This window comes from Nothobranchius furzeri, chromosome 9, assembly GCF_043380555.1.
Source record: "Nothobranchius furzeri strain GRZ-AD chromosome 9, NfurGRZ-RIMD1, whole genome shotgun sequence".
NCBI classification, from domain to species: Eukaryota; Metazoa; Chordata; class Actinopteri; order Cyprinodontiformes; family Nothobranchiidae; genus Nothobranchius; species Nothobranchius furzeri.
The window spans coordinates 67,118,471-67,136,234 of NC_091749.1; the positions used below are offsets into that span (position 1 = coordinate 67,118,471).

Genomic DNA, 17,764 nt, shown 5'->3' on the forward strand with positions numbered 1-17,764 from the left:
GAACAACTCATTAAAAAAGTAGCAAACACTGATGACGAGGTTTGTGTGGCTGGTGACCTCACACAGGAAACCGTTTATTTATTGACACGCTGACTTACGGCTAATTTTAGTTTTAGTTTCGACACGACCCACATACAAAAGCCAAAGCTGCGTACGGCTAAGCTGCGTTATCGTTGCTGTTTTTAAAAAAACAAACAAAAAAAGTCTTTTAATGATAGTTTAATGAATCTTTTGTTGATTGGCAGCGATGATGATGAGGAGTAATTTAGTGTGAGCTTATTGTTGGGACGAAATGAATACAGGAAGCGCTCGAAGCACTCAATGTTTATTTTTTGTTGCAAAAGTAAAATCTCAGCTTTTATAACCGTGGAGTGTCTGTTCGAGATGGATGTTGTGAACCGTGAGAAAGAAAAACCAAGCAAAGTGAGTTATTTGTAGCTTGTTTAGTTGCAGCTCTGTATTTTTATTGTTTGGTAGAGAATATCCTTCACCAACACTTAGGGTGTGGGATATTTAGTTTTGGTGCGAGCGTTCTCTGAATCAGGCTTCTAGCCCCTCGTTGCTGATTAACACTATAAATCTTGAGTTAAGCTCTTTATCATTCATTTATTAATACTAATCTTATCTGAATTCATGTGTGTGGATTCAGTTTGTCAGAGTCACAGAGTAACTTCAGTGTTAGTTAGAAACCTGATGCAAAGAACCACCACTCATTATTTTATACAACTGTGAAATTGTGCACCTTTTTGACCTTATAGTTATTATAACCAGTGCAGCTGGGAAAATGTGAGAAATAAAGTTGTGTTTGACTGGAGATCAAACAGGAGACAAATAAAATCATACATGTAATCTGAGCTGCTGTTGATTGTAATTTCATTCACGCTGCATAATAAATAAAACCCATGTTTAAAGAAAAATTGAATATATAACATATTTAAAGGGGCATTATGGAAGTTTGACAGCCAAAACATGTATAGAAATAATAAATGTCTTCTTCATACATTCTCCTGCAATGCCCTGGTCCTGTAGAATGAGTCCTGGCATTTTTACTGTGATTGCCTGTTTTTCTGTAAAATCACAGAAAAAGAGAGATGCTCGGGTCGAGCAGGCTGCTTCATGCGCGTTCACACTCAGACATCGCCCGTAGCATTTGCTATCTGTAGCTTTAGCAGCAGAGAGAGAGGCAGTGCCAACTCAGCGACTTTGTCGCTGTTCCTAACGCCTAGTGACAAAGCTAGCTACATTTCTGATGACCCTTAGCTACTTTCTGTAGAACTTTCTTCTAGATATTTACTGCAAATTAGCAACAAAATAGCCATTTTCGCTCCGAACCGTTCTTTGAACGTTGTTTCTGTTCCTGTGTTCTGGGGCAGCGCCTGAATCTCTGAGACTTGGAGCTCCCCCCGTCTCCTGCGCATCTTTGGGGGGCGGATATGTGGTCCCTCACACTCTGTTGGACGCTCCTATAGAGAAACCTTACATAAACAAGCGAGTGTACACACACAGGTGCTCACATGGTGCTCTCAAAAGTATGGGTTTGGGAACGTTCAACACAGGTCTTGGGCACTTAATGCACTGTGATTTATTATCGTGATTCTTCAGTTAAGCAATGTTGATTATATATTTCCTCATCAAGTTGACGCAGTGATAGCTTGATCTTGTTGTATTGTTGTTGTGTCCCATTTTTTTGCCCTTTTGCTTTTTTTTTGTCTTTTTCTGCAGGTCTAGAAGCAGACTCTTGTTCATTATTGTTTATTTTTGTGGAACCCCCCCCTCCTCTCTCCCCACATTTTCTTTTCCTTTCTCTTTCACCTCTGTCTCTGTGTCTGGTCGGAATTACAAAGCATTCAAAAACAATAACAATAAAGTTTTAAGTATCAGGCGTGACATTAAAACCATACGCTTTAATGCTCCACCTGAGAGTAAATCTGTAAGGCTTGTTACCAGCATCCAGACATAAATTCTGCTTGCTTCACAGCCAGACAGGACATGGTTAAAAAAAAAAAAAAAAAAAAAAAACAGTTTCAGCTGTCATCAAGGATATAAATGTTACAGATGTTATGAACGTTACTAGAGTGTAGCTCACCCAGTAAGATGTCAGACTCCCACGCAGAAGACCTGGGTTTGATTCTGGATGTGAACATAGTTGTTTTTTAGTTTCTTTTTTACATTAATGGTATATTTTTTACAGTAAGATGCCCAAATTTTTATTTGAGACTCGCCGAACGGCATTGAATTCACAGATAAAAAAGATGTGGGTTCAACTTTCATTTTGGAACAATTTTTCAAGCAAGGGAAGGGAATGATCTGAGCATGCAGGAGGACTGACCCATCTTAAACCTTTGTCAGCTGTGCTGAAGAGAAAGGTACAGAACCAAATTATTTCATTAATTAGCTGCGCGTTCTCCTGTCCTCTGTCCCCTGGGACGCACGCACACACACACACGCATGCACGCGCGCACACACACACACACACAAGGGACTGTCTCAGCTGAAATTTTCGTTAAGGAGTGTGCACGTACAGCATGCTCATGCACGAGCCTCCTATTGAAGCTGCCGTTACGCTTTTGGCCTGAGGGGGCAATCGCGAGCATAAAAATTCAAAATTCCGTAAAGTCCCTTTAACAAAAAACTATTTAATTCTGAATGCTTAAAGAGCAAGTCACCCCAATCAATTTTTTTCTGATAAACTATATAAATGCGTGTCTAATCGTTCTGCAGACACGTGCCATCAATAGTTTAGCACTTTAGTGCATTTTAGTTAAAATTCGAATTTTCTGCCTAAAACTGTCGGTGTTGTGCCGTTGCCAGGTAAAAACTCTGCGCTGCATTTGAATTAAAATCTGCCATCGCTATTGGCTAAGAGGTACCCTAGAAAGTTGGGGGCTGGGACTGCATGGTGACGCAGTTGTTAGCACTGTTGCCTCGCAGCACGAAGGTTGCAGGTTTGAAACTCGGCTGCAGCCTTTCTGCGTGGAGTTGCTTGTTCTCCCCATGCATGTGTGAGTTTCCTCCGGGTACTCCGGTTTCCCCCACAGATCACAACATGCCCTACAGGCTATAAATTGTAAGTCGCTCTGGATAAAAGCGTCTGCCAAATAATAAACATAAACGTTAGCTGGTACCATACGATGTCACAACGTCATTGTGAGTCTGTGTGTGTATTTGTTAGCGGCTCCGGCCTCTCGGTCTGCTAGGCAACAGCATTTGTTGCGTTTTTCAAACAGGAGGTGGGGGCAAAGTAATACTCTGGTAGGGGGTGACTTGCTCTTTAACTTTTGTTTCTGTATTTTAAACATGTTTATTACTAAATGTCAGTGGTTTTGCAAAAACACTTCTCTGGTTTTTCTCAAGTAGTATTTAAAGTATTTCCTGAGCCATAACATATACATGCAGAACATAACAATAATAAATAAACAAATGTAATCATTTAATATTTTTAGTTCATGTGATTCTGACTTTAGGAAACAAAACAAGATGCAGCAGGTTGACAATAGAAATCTCTTTAATTTACAATTAATCAGCTTTAAAAAGTTTTCTGAAACCACTAATGTATTCTAAAGTACTGCAAATATGTGTCTTCATAAATAAAACCACAGATTAAAATACAACCTGGAAGTATAAGCCAGAAGCAACAAGCACCCCCTAGTGGTTGGTTTCATGTTTAAGTCCCGCCCCTTCCATGCAAAAAAATGGCACTTTTGACTGATCAGAGAATTCAAATAGAATTTCCTGTTTTAGGTTTGAATGTTCTTTTTTCATTTGGTGATTGCGTAACATCCTTAATCGTGTGAAGAAGAGTAGGCGGGGCTCCAGATCGCTACCGACTTTACCTCCAGAAATACAACATGGCGGCGCTCGCTAGCAGGATATCATAGCTTCCCTTTTCAGAAACAACGTTCTTCTGCTATGACAGTTTATTTAGCGGATAGAAACTGTTTTCATTTAGTTTAACGTGAGCTAAAACAAAGTGACACTTTTTAATTCAGCTTTTAAAAAAGTTTGTTCTGAAAACAGCTGTAATGGTGGAGCATTTCCTTATACATATGTGCATGCAGCTGTCAAGCTGTATGCTGTTCTGATGTTGAAGTCGTAACTTTGTATTCATGCATGTGCATTTTTAAAGATCAGTGTTCGGAGTTGAGGCTCCGTATTTAAATTTTGCTCAGATAGTTTCCCGGTACTAGTCCACTGACCCCATGCCTCTCCACTGTCCACCAGCCGTCTTCACCCTGAACCAGCAGCTGAACTACGTCTCCTCTGCTGATTGACATTTCATCTTCCTCCTGCTCGGTTTTTGTAAATACAAGCAAATTAATAAAATGTTACCATAATTCACAAATGCTCTTAAAAAAAGAGAGAAAATGTGGATGTGATTCAGCTAATTTCATTTAGCTAAGATGCTGTCTTCACCTGTGCTTTGTATTCGTAAACGACAACGTAGAACTGTCCAATAGCTGCAGCTTGGCGGCCCGGGGGTGTATATCCGCCATCTGATGTCTCACCTGAAGACAGAGTCAAAACCAGAAATTACTAACTTCTTTTTTGTTATTTTATTATATAAACATTTTACTATTTCTTCAACTCACTTAAAGACCAAGTTTACTAGTTTTTTCAGCACATTTGCAGTAATCTCTAGTTTAACCCTCCCACTGTCTTTATGGGTGACCACGCGAGGAAAGTTGACCGTTGAGCAGGATTGATGGTTTATCCCTTGAGGTCCACGTGGCAGGGGTGAGGTGATGCTCACTCCTCACCCCTGCCACATAGACCCAAGGGATAAACCATCAACCCTGCTCAATGATCAACTTTCCTCGCGAGGTCACACCCATTAGGACAGTGGGAGGGATAAATGAATGCCTTGTGAGTCGATCTCTGGTGGAAAAAAACTCTGATGCTCCTGCTTCAGGAACTAGAATTGAGCCAGATCAGGGGTTCGCTGAAGATGGCAGGATTGGAGTTTTATTTCCTGATATTCGGACATCCTGCCTTGGATTGGCTAACGGCAATGTGACTCTATCGCTCGCCATTCACTTTGCAATGTTGATGTTTTATCTCCACAAATAACACCAGCCTGTGTCATGTTGTGGAGTTGCTAATGGTGAGCTTCTACTAGCCAAGATGCGCTCTGATCTCTCCTGGATGCTAAATCAACAACAGCCTTCCCCGTCACGAGCCAAGATGGGTGAGTCCATGAATGCTGATGTACAGTGTGACGTGCAATTGACCGGCTTTTGTAAACCGAATGTTTCCCATCTCTTCTCTTTTGGCTGAAAGCCAAGCCTCATACCGCACACGCACACACAAGTAGCCTTGTAGCGCTAATGGAAAACACATGTTTTTGATATGTTTGTGCTCAGACTCACCTGATTCAAACTGTGTAATAAACTCCTCAGCCTTCATTGGGTTCTACAGGAGCTCCTAATTGCTTGTTTTAATCACATCTGAAGTGTTTAAGCAGGGAAACATCTAAAACTGGCAGGCTAGCATACCCCTGCTAACGCTACAACAGGCTAAAACAATAGTCCAGTGTAGTGTAAAGTGTAAAATCACTTAGCTCCAGTTAAAAAAAAAAGGCTAAATCCATTTTAATCCTCTTCTCTCTTTTTCCACAGTTAGTTTACAGACTGACTTTGTCGATATTCAAAGCGATTGGCCAACATTCTTGGCTCCCGTTAATGATTCACTTTGCTTTAGAGGCTAGGGGAGGGGCTTAGGGGAAATATAAATAATGAAACATCACCAACTTTATATCGTACAACAGGGTCAGATAGTCAAATTAAAGCAGTTTTAAATCTACCTTAAAATGTTAAACTAGCACAGCTTTAATATAAACTAGATAAATGATAAATGACCCACACTTGTATAGCGCCTCTCAGAGTCAGGACTCCAAAGCGCTTTACACTACAGTGTATCATTCATCCATTCACACACTGATGGTGATGAGCTACGATGTAGCCACAGCTGCCCCGGTGCGCACTGACAGAGGCGAGGCTCCCGAGCAGAGGCGCCACCGGTACCTCCAACCACCACCTGCTGGCAAGGTGGGTTAAGTGTCTTGCCCAAGGACACAACAGCAGAATTCTCTGTCCGGAGCCGGGATCAAACCTGCAACCTTCCGATTACCGGACAACCCACTCAGCCTGTTGAGCTACTGCTGCCCACACATTATGTTGTCATACTGTGGTTTTATGTTATATATCTTGTATTCGGTTATATTCCTTTGTTGTTTTTATAGTTTATTCTGTTTCTTTTGCCTCTGGCTCATTCATTCCACATCTGCTAACGTTCTACTTTAGGGATGCAACGATACCACTTTTTTCCAAACCGATACGATACCGATACTTGGGCCTGAGTACTCGCTGATACCGATTACCAATACCGATACTTCTACCACACGAAAAAATGTAATGATTTGGAATACAGATTTTATTTTCTTCTCTGCTTTCAACAGGAAAAGACCGTGAGGTAGATAAAAAGTAAAATATATTAATGGAAATCATCACAAAACTAAAATATTAGGTGAACACAAATGACAAGTTACAGTGAAGCCATTTTCAAGCAACTGCATTGGTATCGGTTCCTGTATCGGTTAACGTTTACCGATACTGGTATTGGTATCGGCATCGGTGCTGATACTGATATCAATACCAGTATCGGTATCGGTGCATCCCTATTCTACTTAACCACTAATCACCCTCCCACCATATGTGATCCCTGGTTTTCTTCTCTCCAGAATAAGTCAGTCATATTTTTATTCAGATGTAGAAATGTGTTTGAGAATCAAACAAGCGGCAGCTTCACTGCACTTACTTTCTGCCAGAGCTGATTGTGAGAGTCTAAAACTTTCCGCTTCGACGTTGCTGAGCATCGGCTCAGAGAATGATCTGCATGGTCTAAATAATGAAGGATGAGAAGGATAATCACAATGTTTAACAAACTTCTAAATGTATAGTGGTGCTCTGTGGCCTCATGGACCAGGACCAGGCCAAAACTTCACTTTCAGACCAACAGAAACAACAATCAGTGACAGGTTACTCGTTTACAGGGCTGTCCCTCGCTGATTCCTCCGCCTGGTGACCAAAGTGAGCTTCACCGTTGCTGTTACTGATCATCCCAGTCGGGAAGTAGCTTTCAAACACAACAGGATCTGTGGGAGGAAAAGAGAAGCTGCTCGTTTGAGAAGCACTACTTTCTGTTTTAGTGTCAGCAGAGACAGAAACGCCACAAGCTGAGCAGTAATCTGAATCGTGTTTGTGGTACATCTCCATCTGCCGTTGTCAAAGCTCACCTGGAGGCTTCGTTCCCGTGCCTTTCATCGCTATGAAACAGTTGTTGTCTGTGGTGATGTCACACTGCTCCAGAAGCTTCCTCACCTCCTCATAAAGCTGTTTTTAACAGGAGGAAATCAGAAATGTGGAGTTTTAAGAACGTTGCGCTACCAAATTTCATCTTCTATAACATAAATGGAGATAATCTACTTGCATCATGGCCGCATCTTGTGACCGTGCGCTTGCAAAGAAAACTCACAACTACTGTGTTTCATGCTCAGTCTCTTAAAACTTAAACTTTTTTTAATATTTCATCAGTTGGGAATCCCTCATGCTCCTCTCATCATATTATGTCACTATAATAGATGGGATAAAACCAAATAAACGCGTAACACTTAGCTTTTAGCTAGCAGGCTAACACTTAGCTAACATGTCTGCAGTTCGGGCGTAATTTAAAACGAACAGCGAAGGCAGTGCAACGGCCACTTGTATGTGTGCCTGCTGAGTATTTCACCTGGTGAAAAAGACAGCTTGAACACTACAAATCTGATGAGCTGCTTTAAAGTTGAACTTTTTCTCTTTCTTTCGGCTTTTTCCTTCAGCATCACCACAGCGACTCTCCTGTCTGCATTTAGACATAGTCCCACACCTAAAAACAAACCCACTGCTCAATACTCTCAGTTAACTGCATCAACTCGGACAGAAACACGGAGCCAGCAGACACTGAAAGACGCGTTATTAAACCAAGGCTTCATCGCCCTGGATGACTGCCTGTGGTTACACACATCTGATTTTGTACTTTCTTGGAGTCTCTGTATGAGCTGCCTTCTCATGGCTGTTTTACACATGCAGCTCTCGGGTGTTTTGCAGAAAAGTGTGAGTCTGCCGGCCGTGACGTGGCTCCCCCGTCAAGGGACGGCGACAACACATTTTTTAATTAGTGTATTTCCTGAATGAGGGATGATTTTAGGCAGATAAACTAATGAAATCACATTATTACAGAAAGAAAATAATACATACATAATAAAAATATACATTTAAAGGACAACTTGAATTTTTTGGGACCGGGACTCGGTATCGGCAGATAATCAAAACTTGGATCAGGGACACAAAATGATATCAGAACATCTCTGGACCTGAGTGGATCTGTAAATGGATTAGAAACTTTATCATCCAGAAAATATCCAGATAATTCTGTCATTTTTCAAAGACCGTTACAAGAACAGTTTTTTTTAAATAACGTTTTCAAGGGAAAACTAACAAAAAAGCTTCACCTCATCATCTTTGACACATTGCATTGAGAAATGGTTGCAGTGGTCCCAGAGGGCACACCGCAGCATGCTTATGCGATCTCCCTCCATTTGCTGGAACACCTAAAACACAGAAATAACGTTTCAGCTGAATTCGTGCACCGTTTCTCATTCCTACAAAGGTATTTCTGAGTATTCTCTGCAACAGGAAGTTACCTTCCTTCCTGGTCAGTTCTGTCTGGTTTGAGGTTTGGGTTGTGGGATTAAAGTTCTAATAAATCATTGAGGTTGTAGAGCAGCTGACAGGAATTAGGCTTTACCTCACATGTGCTTTTGTGAGTCTCTTCCCAGTCTCTGCGAACAGTTTCTAGTTGATCGGTGTTGCTCAGGTACACCTTCTCTGTGGAAAATGAGAAAGTTTTCACCAGGTGAAAGAAAAAACAGACCATAAGAGTAGAGCAGAGGCAGCAAAAGATACAGTTACAAAACTACTCAGTTACACTGTTAAAGGGGAACTGGGCAGCTTTGGTGTACCAATGCCAACCTCCTGGTGGACAAAGAAGGCCATCCCACTCGAGAATAGAATTCCCTTTTTAAATATTTTTTTTAAACACACACAAAATAAATAAATGAATAAATAAAGATAATATAGTTCTGAATGATGGGTCAGTGGTCTACAGTTAGTAGAAAGAGACATGATAAACCACATCAGTGTGCTGAGGCATTCATAAACAAAAGGTCTCCATAATCCAGATTAGACAAAAATGTTGCAGCCACTAGCCGCTTTTTCACCTCAAGAGAAAAACACGGTTTTTATTAAAGAAGCCTAATTATATATACTGACTTTACCAAAAATACCAACACTGACAAACAGTGTTGGGCAAGTTACTTCAAAACTGTAATGCATTAGTACTTGCTACCCTCATTTTAAAGTAATTCATTACATTACAATATTACTGATTTTAAAATGTAAGGCATTACACTACTTTTGCATTACTTTAAGTTACTTTCAGTATGAGTTTGGTAATATCTGATGCCTGGTGAACTCATGACACATCCGGTGGAAGGTGATGTGGTGTCTGAGCTAGGACTGCTGTTAAAAACAGTTCTTTACCCCGGGTTTCCACGGGAGCCGTCAGCAGCACGTTACTGCAGCAGCACGTCTTGCTCGAGTAAGCTGCTGCTTGGCCCTTCACACGAGACGCGAAGCAGCAGGGGAGCAGCTGTCACCGACCGAGCACGAAGTCACACGAGTGACTTCGTCAGTAAACACAACAACAAGCAGGAGAAAACTACAACATGGTTTGTGTTTTACGTTCTGTCCGTTTTATAATCGCCAATACGGACCTGAAAAACAAAGGAGACCGCTAGCTAGGTGATAACTTCTCACGGGGCCGCACAGTTAGTAACATTTTTTAAAAGTAAAGCAACCGGAAGGCAGTACGTTCTTTATTCTGAAAATCTCGGTAGCTTCTCTCCATTTCCGCGTTCGATTTCCTGTCTTTCCTTCCCCAAAAATGTCAAACTTGACCCGTTTCAGAGGCGTCGCGCACAGAAAATAGAACCGGCGCGTAAAGGCCGCGACATGCTGCTCCTGAGATGCGGCCGACTCGCACTGCTGACGGCTCCAGTGGAAAAGGTTCTGTTGACCACAGTGGTTCCTATCAGCAGCTATGACGTGCTGCTGCAGTAACGTGCTGCTGACGGCTCCTGTGGAAAGCCGGGGTTGGAAGGATTGTTTATTAAATAAAAGCAACAACTATCTGTACTCTCAGCACGCTGCCACCTTAGATTAACTGAGCAGGAAGTGAGATGGTGGGGGCTCCAAGCCTATATTTGCCTTGGTCCCCAAATGCCTTGATACGGCCCTGGATGTGGGACTGACTTCTGGGGTGATCTGATTCTATCACATGTATAAATATTAAATGCTTATATATTATTGCTTTTCACTGGTAAAAATCTGTGTTGGGGATAAATCTGCCTACTTTTTTTCTTTTCAAGCACTTTGTTTTGTTTTCTTGATTTTATTTGAATAATTTCCTGCCCTTTCTCTCTCTAACCTTCCAGCATGCTGCAGGTTTTCTCCGTCTTCCATAGAAAACTTTCCTAGGCTTCCTACTTTCTAACTATCAGCCAAAGGGATCTTCACATGCGCGGCGCTCCAGCAGCAATGAGTTGAAATCACCGGGGCCCAGATTAACTCCGCTGAGGCAAAGCACGTCAGAAAAGTACAGAATACCAGAGAACATGCGCTGATATGAACGATCGCAGGTGAATTATTTTGTTTTAGTCGAGCGATTTTGTGAATATAACAGCGGCCGCGTGCAGGATGCAGCTGGAATATTTGAGCAGTTGCCGCTGCGTCCTCTCTGCCTGCAAAGCTGAGTCCATAAATGACGTCATATATGCAGATACTGGATCTTTTTTCGGGTTTCCCGCAATTTGCGTTTTTAGGAAACCCACATCTTGATTCTGGGTTTAAAAATGCGTTGTAATTACCGCGTTACTGACAATTGTACTGAGTAAATATTACCATTTTCTTTCCCTGTAATGCCTTACATTACCACATTAGAGCAAAAAGCAATGCATTACAGTAATTAATCACTTTTGTACCGCGTTACTCCCAACACTGCTGACAAAGTAGAACAAATATAATTGCCTTGTTTTGCACTACTAATGCTGTTAGATGATCCACAAAATGTTGACGACTCTCAGCTCTTTACTGGATTTTTCTCCTTTTTCTTAAAGCCATGACATCCAAATGTACTGGTTTTCTGTTATTTAAGATGGCCACTTCTTTTATTCTCTGCTTCCCCAATTTCTATGGTGAAACTGTTGGGTTGTTCAAAGCTGGACCAAACTAAAGTAAGTCCAATGGAAAAAAAACTCGAGATTCTGATCAGAAAAACCCTCTGAGAGACAAGAATCACAAGATTTTCTGGCTTCTTGACAGCAACTTAGGGGGAGAGTTCATGTGATTTCAGATGAAACATCCTGGGTCTTACCTGCTTCGCTGGCTGCTAGTCGGGAGTGTTTGATCCTGTGGCGTACCTGTGAACCAGATTCAGGAACAGAAAGTAAAGAATAGTTCTGTAAAGAGATCAACGTTTTTAACACCTGTTTAAAGGAGACACATTATGACATTTTCTCTTTGGTTGGAATAGTCATACAGAACATGTTCACAATGTTATTTAGACTTAATCCTCACACATAAAGTAATTTTGGCAGTATTATTCTTGACATTTTCAGTACCTTCCAGAATGAGCCGTTGCAGGGCGCTGTCACTCTAAGAAAACAAGCTGGAGCTGGCCACGCCCACTCTTCCCCTACTCAGGCTACAATTAACACTTTGCACCTACGTTACCTGACCACGCGGGTTCGCCACCATGATGGGTGTCAACAGTGAATTACGGAAGTATAACGGAGAGCAAAAGTGGTGGCTGAGGTTGTTTATTTTGCCAGTTTGGCCTGGTTTCTACTGGTTCAAGCCCAGTTCACTTGTGGAAAGGTTTAGCACACCTCGGTGGGGCTCATAGAGTGATATTTACGAAAGTGAAGTGTTAGCTAGCTTATGAACATTAGCATACGTTCTCCCAGCTGATGTTAGCCGATAAACAAGTTGCCGACCTTGCCAGAATTCACGCCACTGGATTGACAAAATCATGCGATAAACAGAGTTTCACTTTATACTGGAGCTGATTAAAAACACTAGAAAAGTCTGGATACTACCAGCTTTTGTGACTGGCTGGGTCACCGGATTCAGATGCTACTCACTCTGGGAGTATCAGATATCTCATAACAGTGAAGCTCATCATGCAAAATAAATACCGTATTTCTCACACACGTAAACCTACGTTGGAACAATATTATTAGTATATAGCAATCCACTGTAGTGGATGGTAATGCATGTCCTTCATATTAAAATATAGGATTATTCCATTCAAATTCAAATTCAAAAATACTTTATTAATCCCAGAGGGAAACGGATTGCTGTAGTAGCTCAGAATAAAAAGAATAATCAAGTCGTCAAAGAGTTGTTGTATATTACAATGGCTGTTGGCAGGAAGGATCTCCAGTAGCGGTCAGTGTTGCAGCCAAACTGAAGAAGCCTCTGACTGAAGACACTCTTCCGTTGTCTGACAGTCTTGTGAAGAGAATGCTCAGGGTTGTCCATCATTTTCTTGATTCTCTGGAGAATCCTTCTTTGCATGATCTCCTCCAGTGGTTCCACAGTCGTCCCCAGAACAGAACCAGCCGCTTTTATTAGGCTGTTGAGCCTTTTCAGGTCCCTGCTTCTGATGTTACTACCCCAACAGACGATGGCTGAAGAGATTACACTCTCAACAACAGACTTGTAGAAGATCTGCAGCATCTTGCTACAGACATTGAAGGACCTAAGCGTCCTCAAGAAGTGCAGTCTGCTGTGTCCCTTCTTGTAAACGGCTTCGCTGTTCTTTCTCCAGTCCAGTCTGTTGTCCAGGTGAACTTCAAGGTATTTGTATTCCTCAACCACCTCCACTTCTTCTCCCATGATGGAAACAGTGTTTGACTCCACCCTGTTTCTTCTGAAGTCTAAACTCATCTCCTTTGTTTTGCTCACGTTCAAGGTCAGATGATTGTTTCCACACCATGCCACAAAGCGCTCCACCAGCTCTCTGTACTCGGCTTCCTGTCCATCTCTGATACACCCGACAACTACAGAGTCATCTGAGTATTTATGTAGATGACAGGTCTCTGATTTGTACTGGAAGTCTGAGGTGTACAGGGTGAAAAGGAACGGTGAGAGTACAGTCCCCTGTGGTGCTCCAATGTTACTGATCGCCTGGTTTGATGTGCAGTTCTTCAGCCTCACAAACTGTGGTCTGTTTGTGTGGTAGTCTTTAATCCAGACGATAGTTGAGGCTCCCACCTGTGTCTTCTGGAGTTTCTGGCAAAGTACAACAGGCTGGATTGTGTTAAATGCACTGGAGAAATCAAAGAACATGACCCTGACAGTGCTGCCTGCTTTGTCCAGATGACAGTGGATTGGTGGAAGCAGCTGGATGATGGCATCTTCAACTCCAACTCCATAGCGATAAGCAAATTGCAGCGGGTCCTGATATATTCTAGTTTGCTTATTCAGGTGGACCAACAGGAGTCTCTCCAGGACCTTCATGATGTGGGATGTCAGGGCAACCGGTCTGTAGTCATTGACTGATGGGCGAGTTTTCTTTGGAACTGGAACAAGGCAGGTTGTCTTCCACAGGACTGGAACCTTCTCCTGGGCCAGGCTGAGCTTGAAGAGGTGCTGCAGAATCCCACAGAGCTGCTCTGCACAGGCCTTCAGTACTCTGGGGCTGACACCATCTGGACCTGCAGCCTTGTTCCTGTTCAGTCTCTCCAGTTGCCTCTTCACCTGACTTTTAGAGACAGATAGGTGGGAGGGGGAGGTAAATGGGGCAGCAGCATCTCCTGACTTGGTTGAAGACAAATTTATTGAACCAGAAGAGTCCATGACTGCGTTAGAGGGCAAAAGAGCTGGCTTGTGACAGAAAAATGTTGGATCAGAGGAGGATGGGATGTCTGATAGGCTGGGGACAGGCAAAGAGGATGCTGGGCTTGTTCCTGAACTGAACCTATTGAAGAACTTGTTCAGTTCATTGACTGTGTCCAGGATGCCATCTGTGCAATTCTTCCTCTGCTTGAAGCCTGTGATCTTCTTCATCCCTGACCAGACATCTCTGATATTGTTCCTCTGTAGTTTGTTCTCCAGCTTCTTCCTGTATGCATCCTTGCTGTCTCTGATCTTGATCTTCAGTTGCTTCTGTATACTCCTCAATAATTCCCTGTCTCCCTCCTTGAAGGCTCTTTTTTTCTCATTTAGCAGATTCTTCAGTTCACTGGTGATCCAGGGTTTGTTATCAGCAAAGCATCTCACTGTTCTGGTGGGTATGATGTTGTCCACACAGAAATTGATATAGTCAGTGACACATCCAGTCATGGCGTTGATGTCCTCTTCATATCCTTGGCAGAGAGTCCTAGCTTATGAAAAATATGTGGTCTCAAAACAACCCTGCAGGACTTCTTCAGCATCCTGTGACCATTTCCTCACAGTTCTTCTTGTCACAGGTTGCCTCTGAACAAGTGGTTTGTATTCTGAGCAGAGAAAAACAAGATTATGATCTGATTGTCCCAGAGGTCTAGTTTTGGACATGTATGCATTCTTTACATTTGCATACACAAATCCAATGTCTTGTTTTCTCTGGTGGAGCAGCTGACAAACTGTTGAAATGTTGGAAGTGTGGCAGAGAGCGAGGCATGATCAAAATGACCAGATACAGCCACAAATGCATTGGGGTGCTGGGTTAGTAGCTTAGCGACAACAGAACTGGTGGCATCACATGCACTTTCAGCAATGGCTGAAGGTGGAATATAAACGGTTGCCAAGACAACACTGGTGAACTCTCTTGGCAAATAATATGGACGACAACTTTCTGCCAAGAGTTCAACATCTGGGCTGCAGAGACGACATTTCACTGAAACATGACCTGGATGGCACCATCTGTTGTTGACAAGCACTGCCACTCAACCTCCTTTTCTTTTCCTGCTCCTCTTCAGATCTCTGTCTGCGTGTACAGTTAGGAATCCTGGCAGAGAGACACTGGAATCGGGGATATGGTCCTGCAGCCAAGTCTCAGTGAAACACATAACACTACACTGCCGATACTCTGGCTGAGTCCTTGAAAGGGCTTGGAGTTCATCCATCTTGTTGGCCAGTGATCTCACATTGCCTATTATGATCGATGGAAGAGATGGTTTGAATTTCCTCTTTCTCTGTCTCCGTTTTGCTCCCGCTCTGCACCCACGCTTCTTGCGTTTTAGCTCATTTGGGATTTGTGGCTTCAGTTGAGGTATTATTTCAGCCTTTCCAATGTTAATCAGCTGCTCCCGATTGTAAACCAGCTTGTTGCCATGGTTACGCATCAGAACAAATGCTCAAAAAGTGAAAAAATAGCAGTAAAAATCCTTTAAGCTTCACAGCACCAGAAACAGAAAAGTAAAATGTCCAAAAAAATACCATTTTTCTTGAGAAACTAGAAAAAAAATGTCCAAAAAAAGGCAAATCTTACTGTATATATAGTCAACAGAGCTACTCCAACATGCAGCCACCCAGAGCAGCACAGTTCCGGAACACATTATCAATGCTAAATAAGTGACATTCATCATTTCAGGTTCTTCTCAGTCAGCCTCTGTCTTCCCCAAATCCTAAAACGTGTTCACTGCAAATACCAAAAAATTTTGAGTGTTGTAAGTCTGTTTGATTGACAGCTGCTGTCCATCCCTGTCTTCTGTCTCCATCAAAGTTATTCAATAAAAAGAGTTTACACCCTTGTGTGTTAGTGTAGCCAACTGTGCAGCAGTCCTTTACCATTTTACTGTGAAACCCACAGAATTATAGCCATATGGCTACAAACTAGTTTTTTTTTTTTTTGGACTAGCTTAACAGAGTTTAATGGACATAAATAGTTCCTTTGACGTGCACCACGATGAAAGAGATGTTTCCAGGAATAGCGTGACGTTACAGGCAAAAGGTCAGTAAGCTGAGAAGTTTTGATATTTTGGAGTGATTTAATGTACAACCGCTTCCATTTCAGCCTGAAGAGGTGAGGAGGGGGTCCTACGCAATTTCCCTGTTTGTGACATCACAAACAGGGACTTTTTCAAACGGCTTGTTTTAGGCACATAATCCCTAAAACATGGACAGCTTTTTTACAAGTCTGGAGCTTTTTTTTAGAGGCAGTAGAGACCAACATGGCAGCTCAAAATGATGCAAGAGGTGTGTTTTGCTTAGTAAATCTCTTTTAAAAGACCAAGTCATGTTAGGTTTGTTAGCCTAAGGAGATAAAAGAGAATGTCACACAACACTACGTAGAAACATCACTTCTGCCATGTTGGTTTTTGCAAGTATAAAATTAACATTTAGTACACAACATTAAGTTGGAGACTTCTTCTATATGAATGTTTACTTGCACTTGCAATCTTTTTTTTTTTTTTACAATTCTGCTAACAGGAAGTCCTTAAGCCCTAATTCAGTCATTGGCCTGCTGCTGAGATTCAGTTTAGCAGTAAGAAAAAAATGTCTCAGGCCTTCTTTCTTGAGTGATTGAATCATAAATCAAACAATCCTGTTAGCTTATTTATTAAAATGTTTATCTTGACTGTACCTTTTCAGGGTTTTTGGGGGGAGCATTTGTTTTCTCAGCCCCGTGCTCCGCCTCTTCAGCTTCTTTGCATCGCGCCTCGTAGATCTTCTTAGACTGGCAGAAAGAGAAACAGAAAGCAGACGTTGCAGAAACAAGTTCAGCGTTAGATGCAAAATGATTCCTGCTTTGTGTTTTTGTCTCTGTGGAACAGGGTTTGGGTTAGGGACACAATAAGCTTCCTGCTGAGAGGTAAACACGGTTCAAGACGGATTCCTTCAAATGCCATCGGTAACTCACCTCCATCGTCTTCTTGAAACAGGAAACCTTTTTCTTTTGGAGCTTGTCCATGATGCTTTCAAACTAAAAACAGAATTCACTTTATTCTCCATAGATTTATGTGGATTATATGAAATAATAATTATTCAATACATCAGCCTCAAAACGGCACACTAGGTCAGTGAATAATGTTCTCAACAGCTGGTTGCTAAGCAACATGAATTTCCCAGTACCTTCTTCCTCTGCTCTTTCTGCCGCTCTCTGAATGTCTCAATCTTTTTCACCTCCTCTTTCAGAGTTTCTGATAGCTGGATGTGAAAGTTACCGATGTTCTCGATTTCTGAAGTATAAAAAAATCCAACATTTTATTACTTGAACCGTGAAAACAAAAACAAAAGGCAAAGTAACTAAAATGCTTGAATAAGTACTTTAGAAAATGGACTTACGAGTTTTGAGTTTCTCTAAGGATGCTCTCAGCGTGCTGGCAGAACAAACCAGAGAGAGAACAGTAGCGTGCATCAGTCCCGCGTCTGTCAGACTTTACTCAAACCCGTAAAGTGAAAACTTTTCTGCTGTTTTTAGATCTAACAAATTTAGTTACATGTTTCAGGAAACCAGTAGCAAACTCTAAACTACAGTCTGAGAGGGAAGCACTGCAGATTTACAGCAATATCTCACATAAAAACATAATTTCTTCTGTTTCTTAAATGCCTGGTTCTAAAAATAGAAAACACACTAAGAAATGACGTGTTGCATTTACTTAACCAAGTTTTGTCAACTGGTG

The 17,764-nt window shown here is 41.9% G+C and overlaps 1 protein-coding gene across 3 annotated transcripts in view; it reads right to left on the reverse strand.

Moving 5' to 3' along the window:
- Positions 1 to 3,491: 3,491 nt before the first annotated feature.
- Positions 3,492 to 17,764, reverse strand: part of LOC107381549 (proline-serine-threonine phosphatase-interacting protein 1) — a 16,993-nt gene continuing 2,720 nt past the window's right edge. For all 3 annotated transcript variants that reach the window (XM_015953278.2, XM_070555110.1, XM_015953277.3), the window contains exons 4-15: positions 17,427 to 17,461; positions 17,214 to 17,320; positions 17,002 to 17,064; positions 16,726 to 16,818; positions 11,527 to 11,572; positions 8,842 to 8,921; positions 8,546 to 8,644; positions 7,292 to 7,388; positions 7,039 to 7,150; positions 6,814 to 6,896; positions 4,414 to 4,505; positions 3,492 to 4,286 (exon numbers count right to left, since the gene is read on the reverse strand). In XM_015953278.2, the coding sequence (XP_015808764.1) occupies positions 4,155 to 4,286; positions 4,414 to 4,505; positions 6,814 to 6,896; positions 7,039 to 7,150; positions 7,292 to 7,388; positions 8,546 to 8,644; positions 8,842 to 8,921; positions 11,527 to 11,572; positions 16,726 to 16,818; positions 17,002 to 17,064; positions 17,214 to 17,320; positions 17,427 to 17,461 (1,039 nt within the window). In that variant the 3' untranslated portion in view covers positions 3,492 to 4,154. The remainder of the gene's footprint in view (positions 4,287 to 4,413; positions 4,506 to 6,813; positions 6,897 to 7,038; positions 7,151 to 7,291; positions 7,389 to 8,545; positions 8,645 to 8,841; positions 8,922 to 11,526; positions 11,573 to 16,725; positions 16,819 to 17,001; positions 17,065 to 17,213; positions 17,321 to 17,426; positions 17,462 to 17,764) is intronic.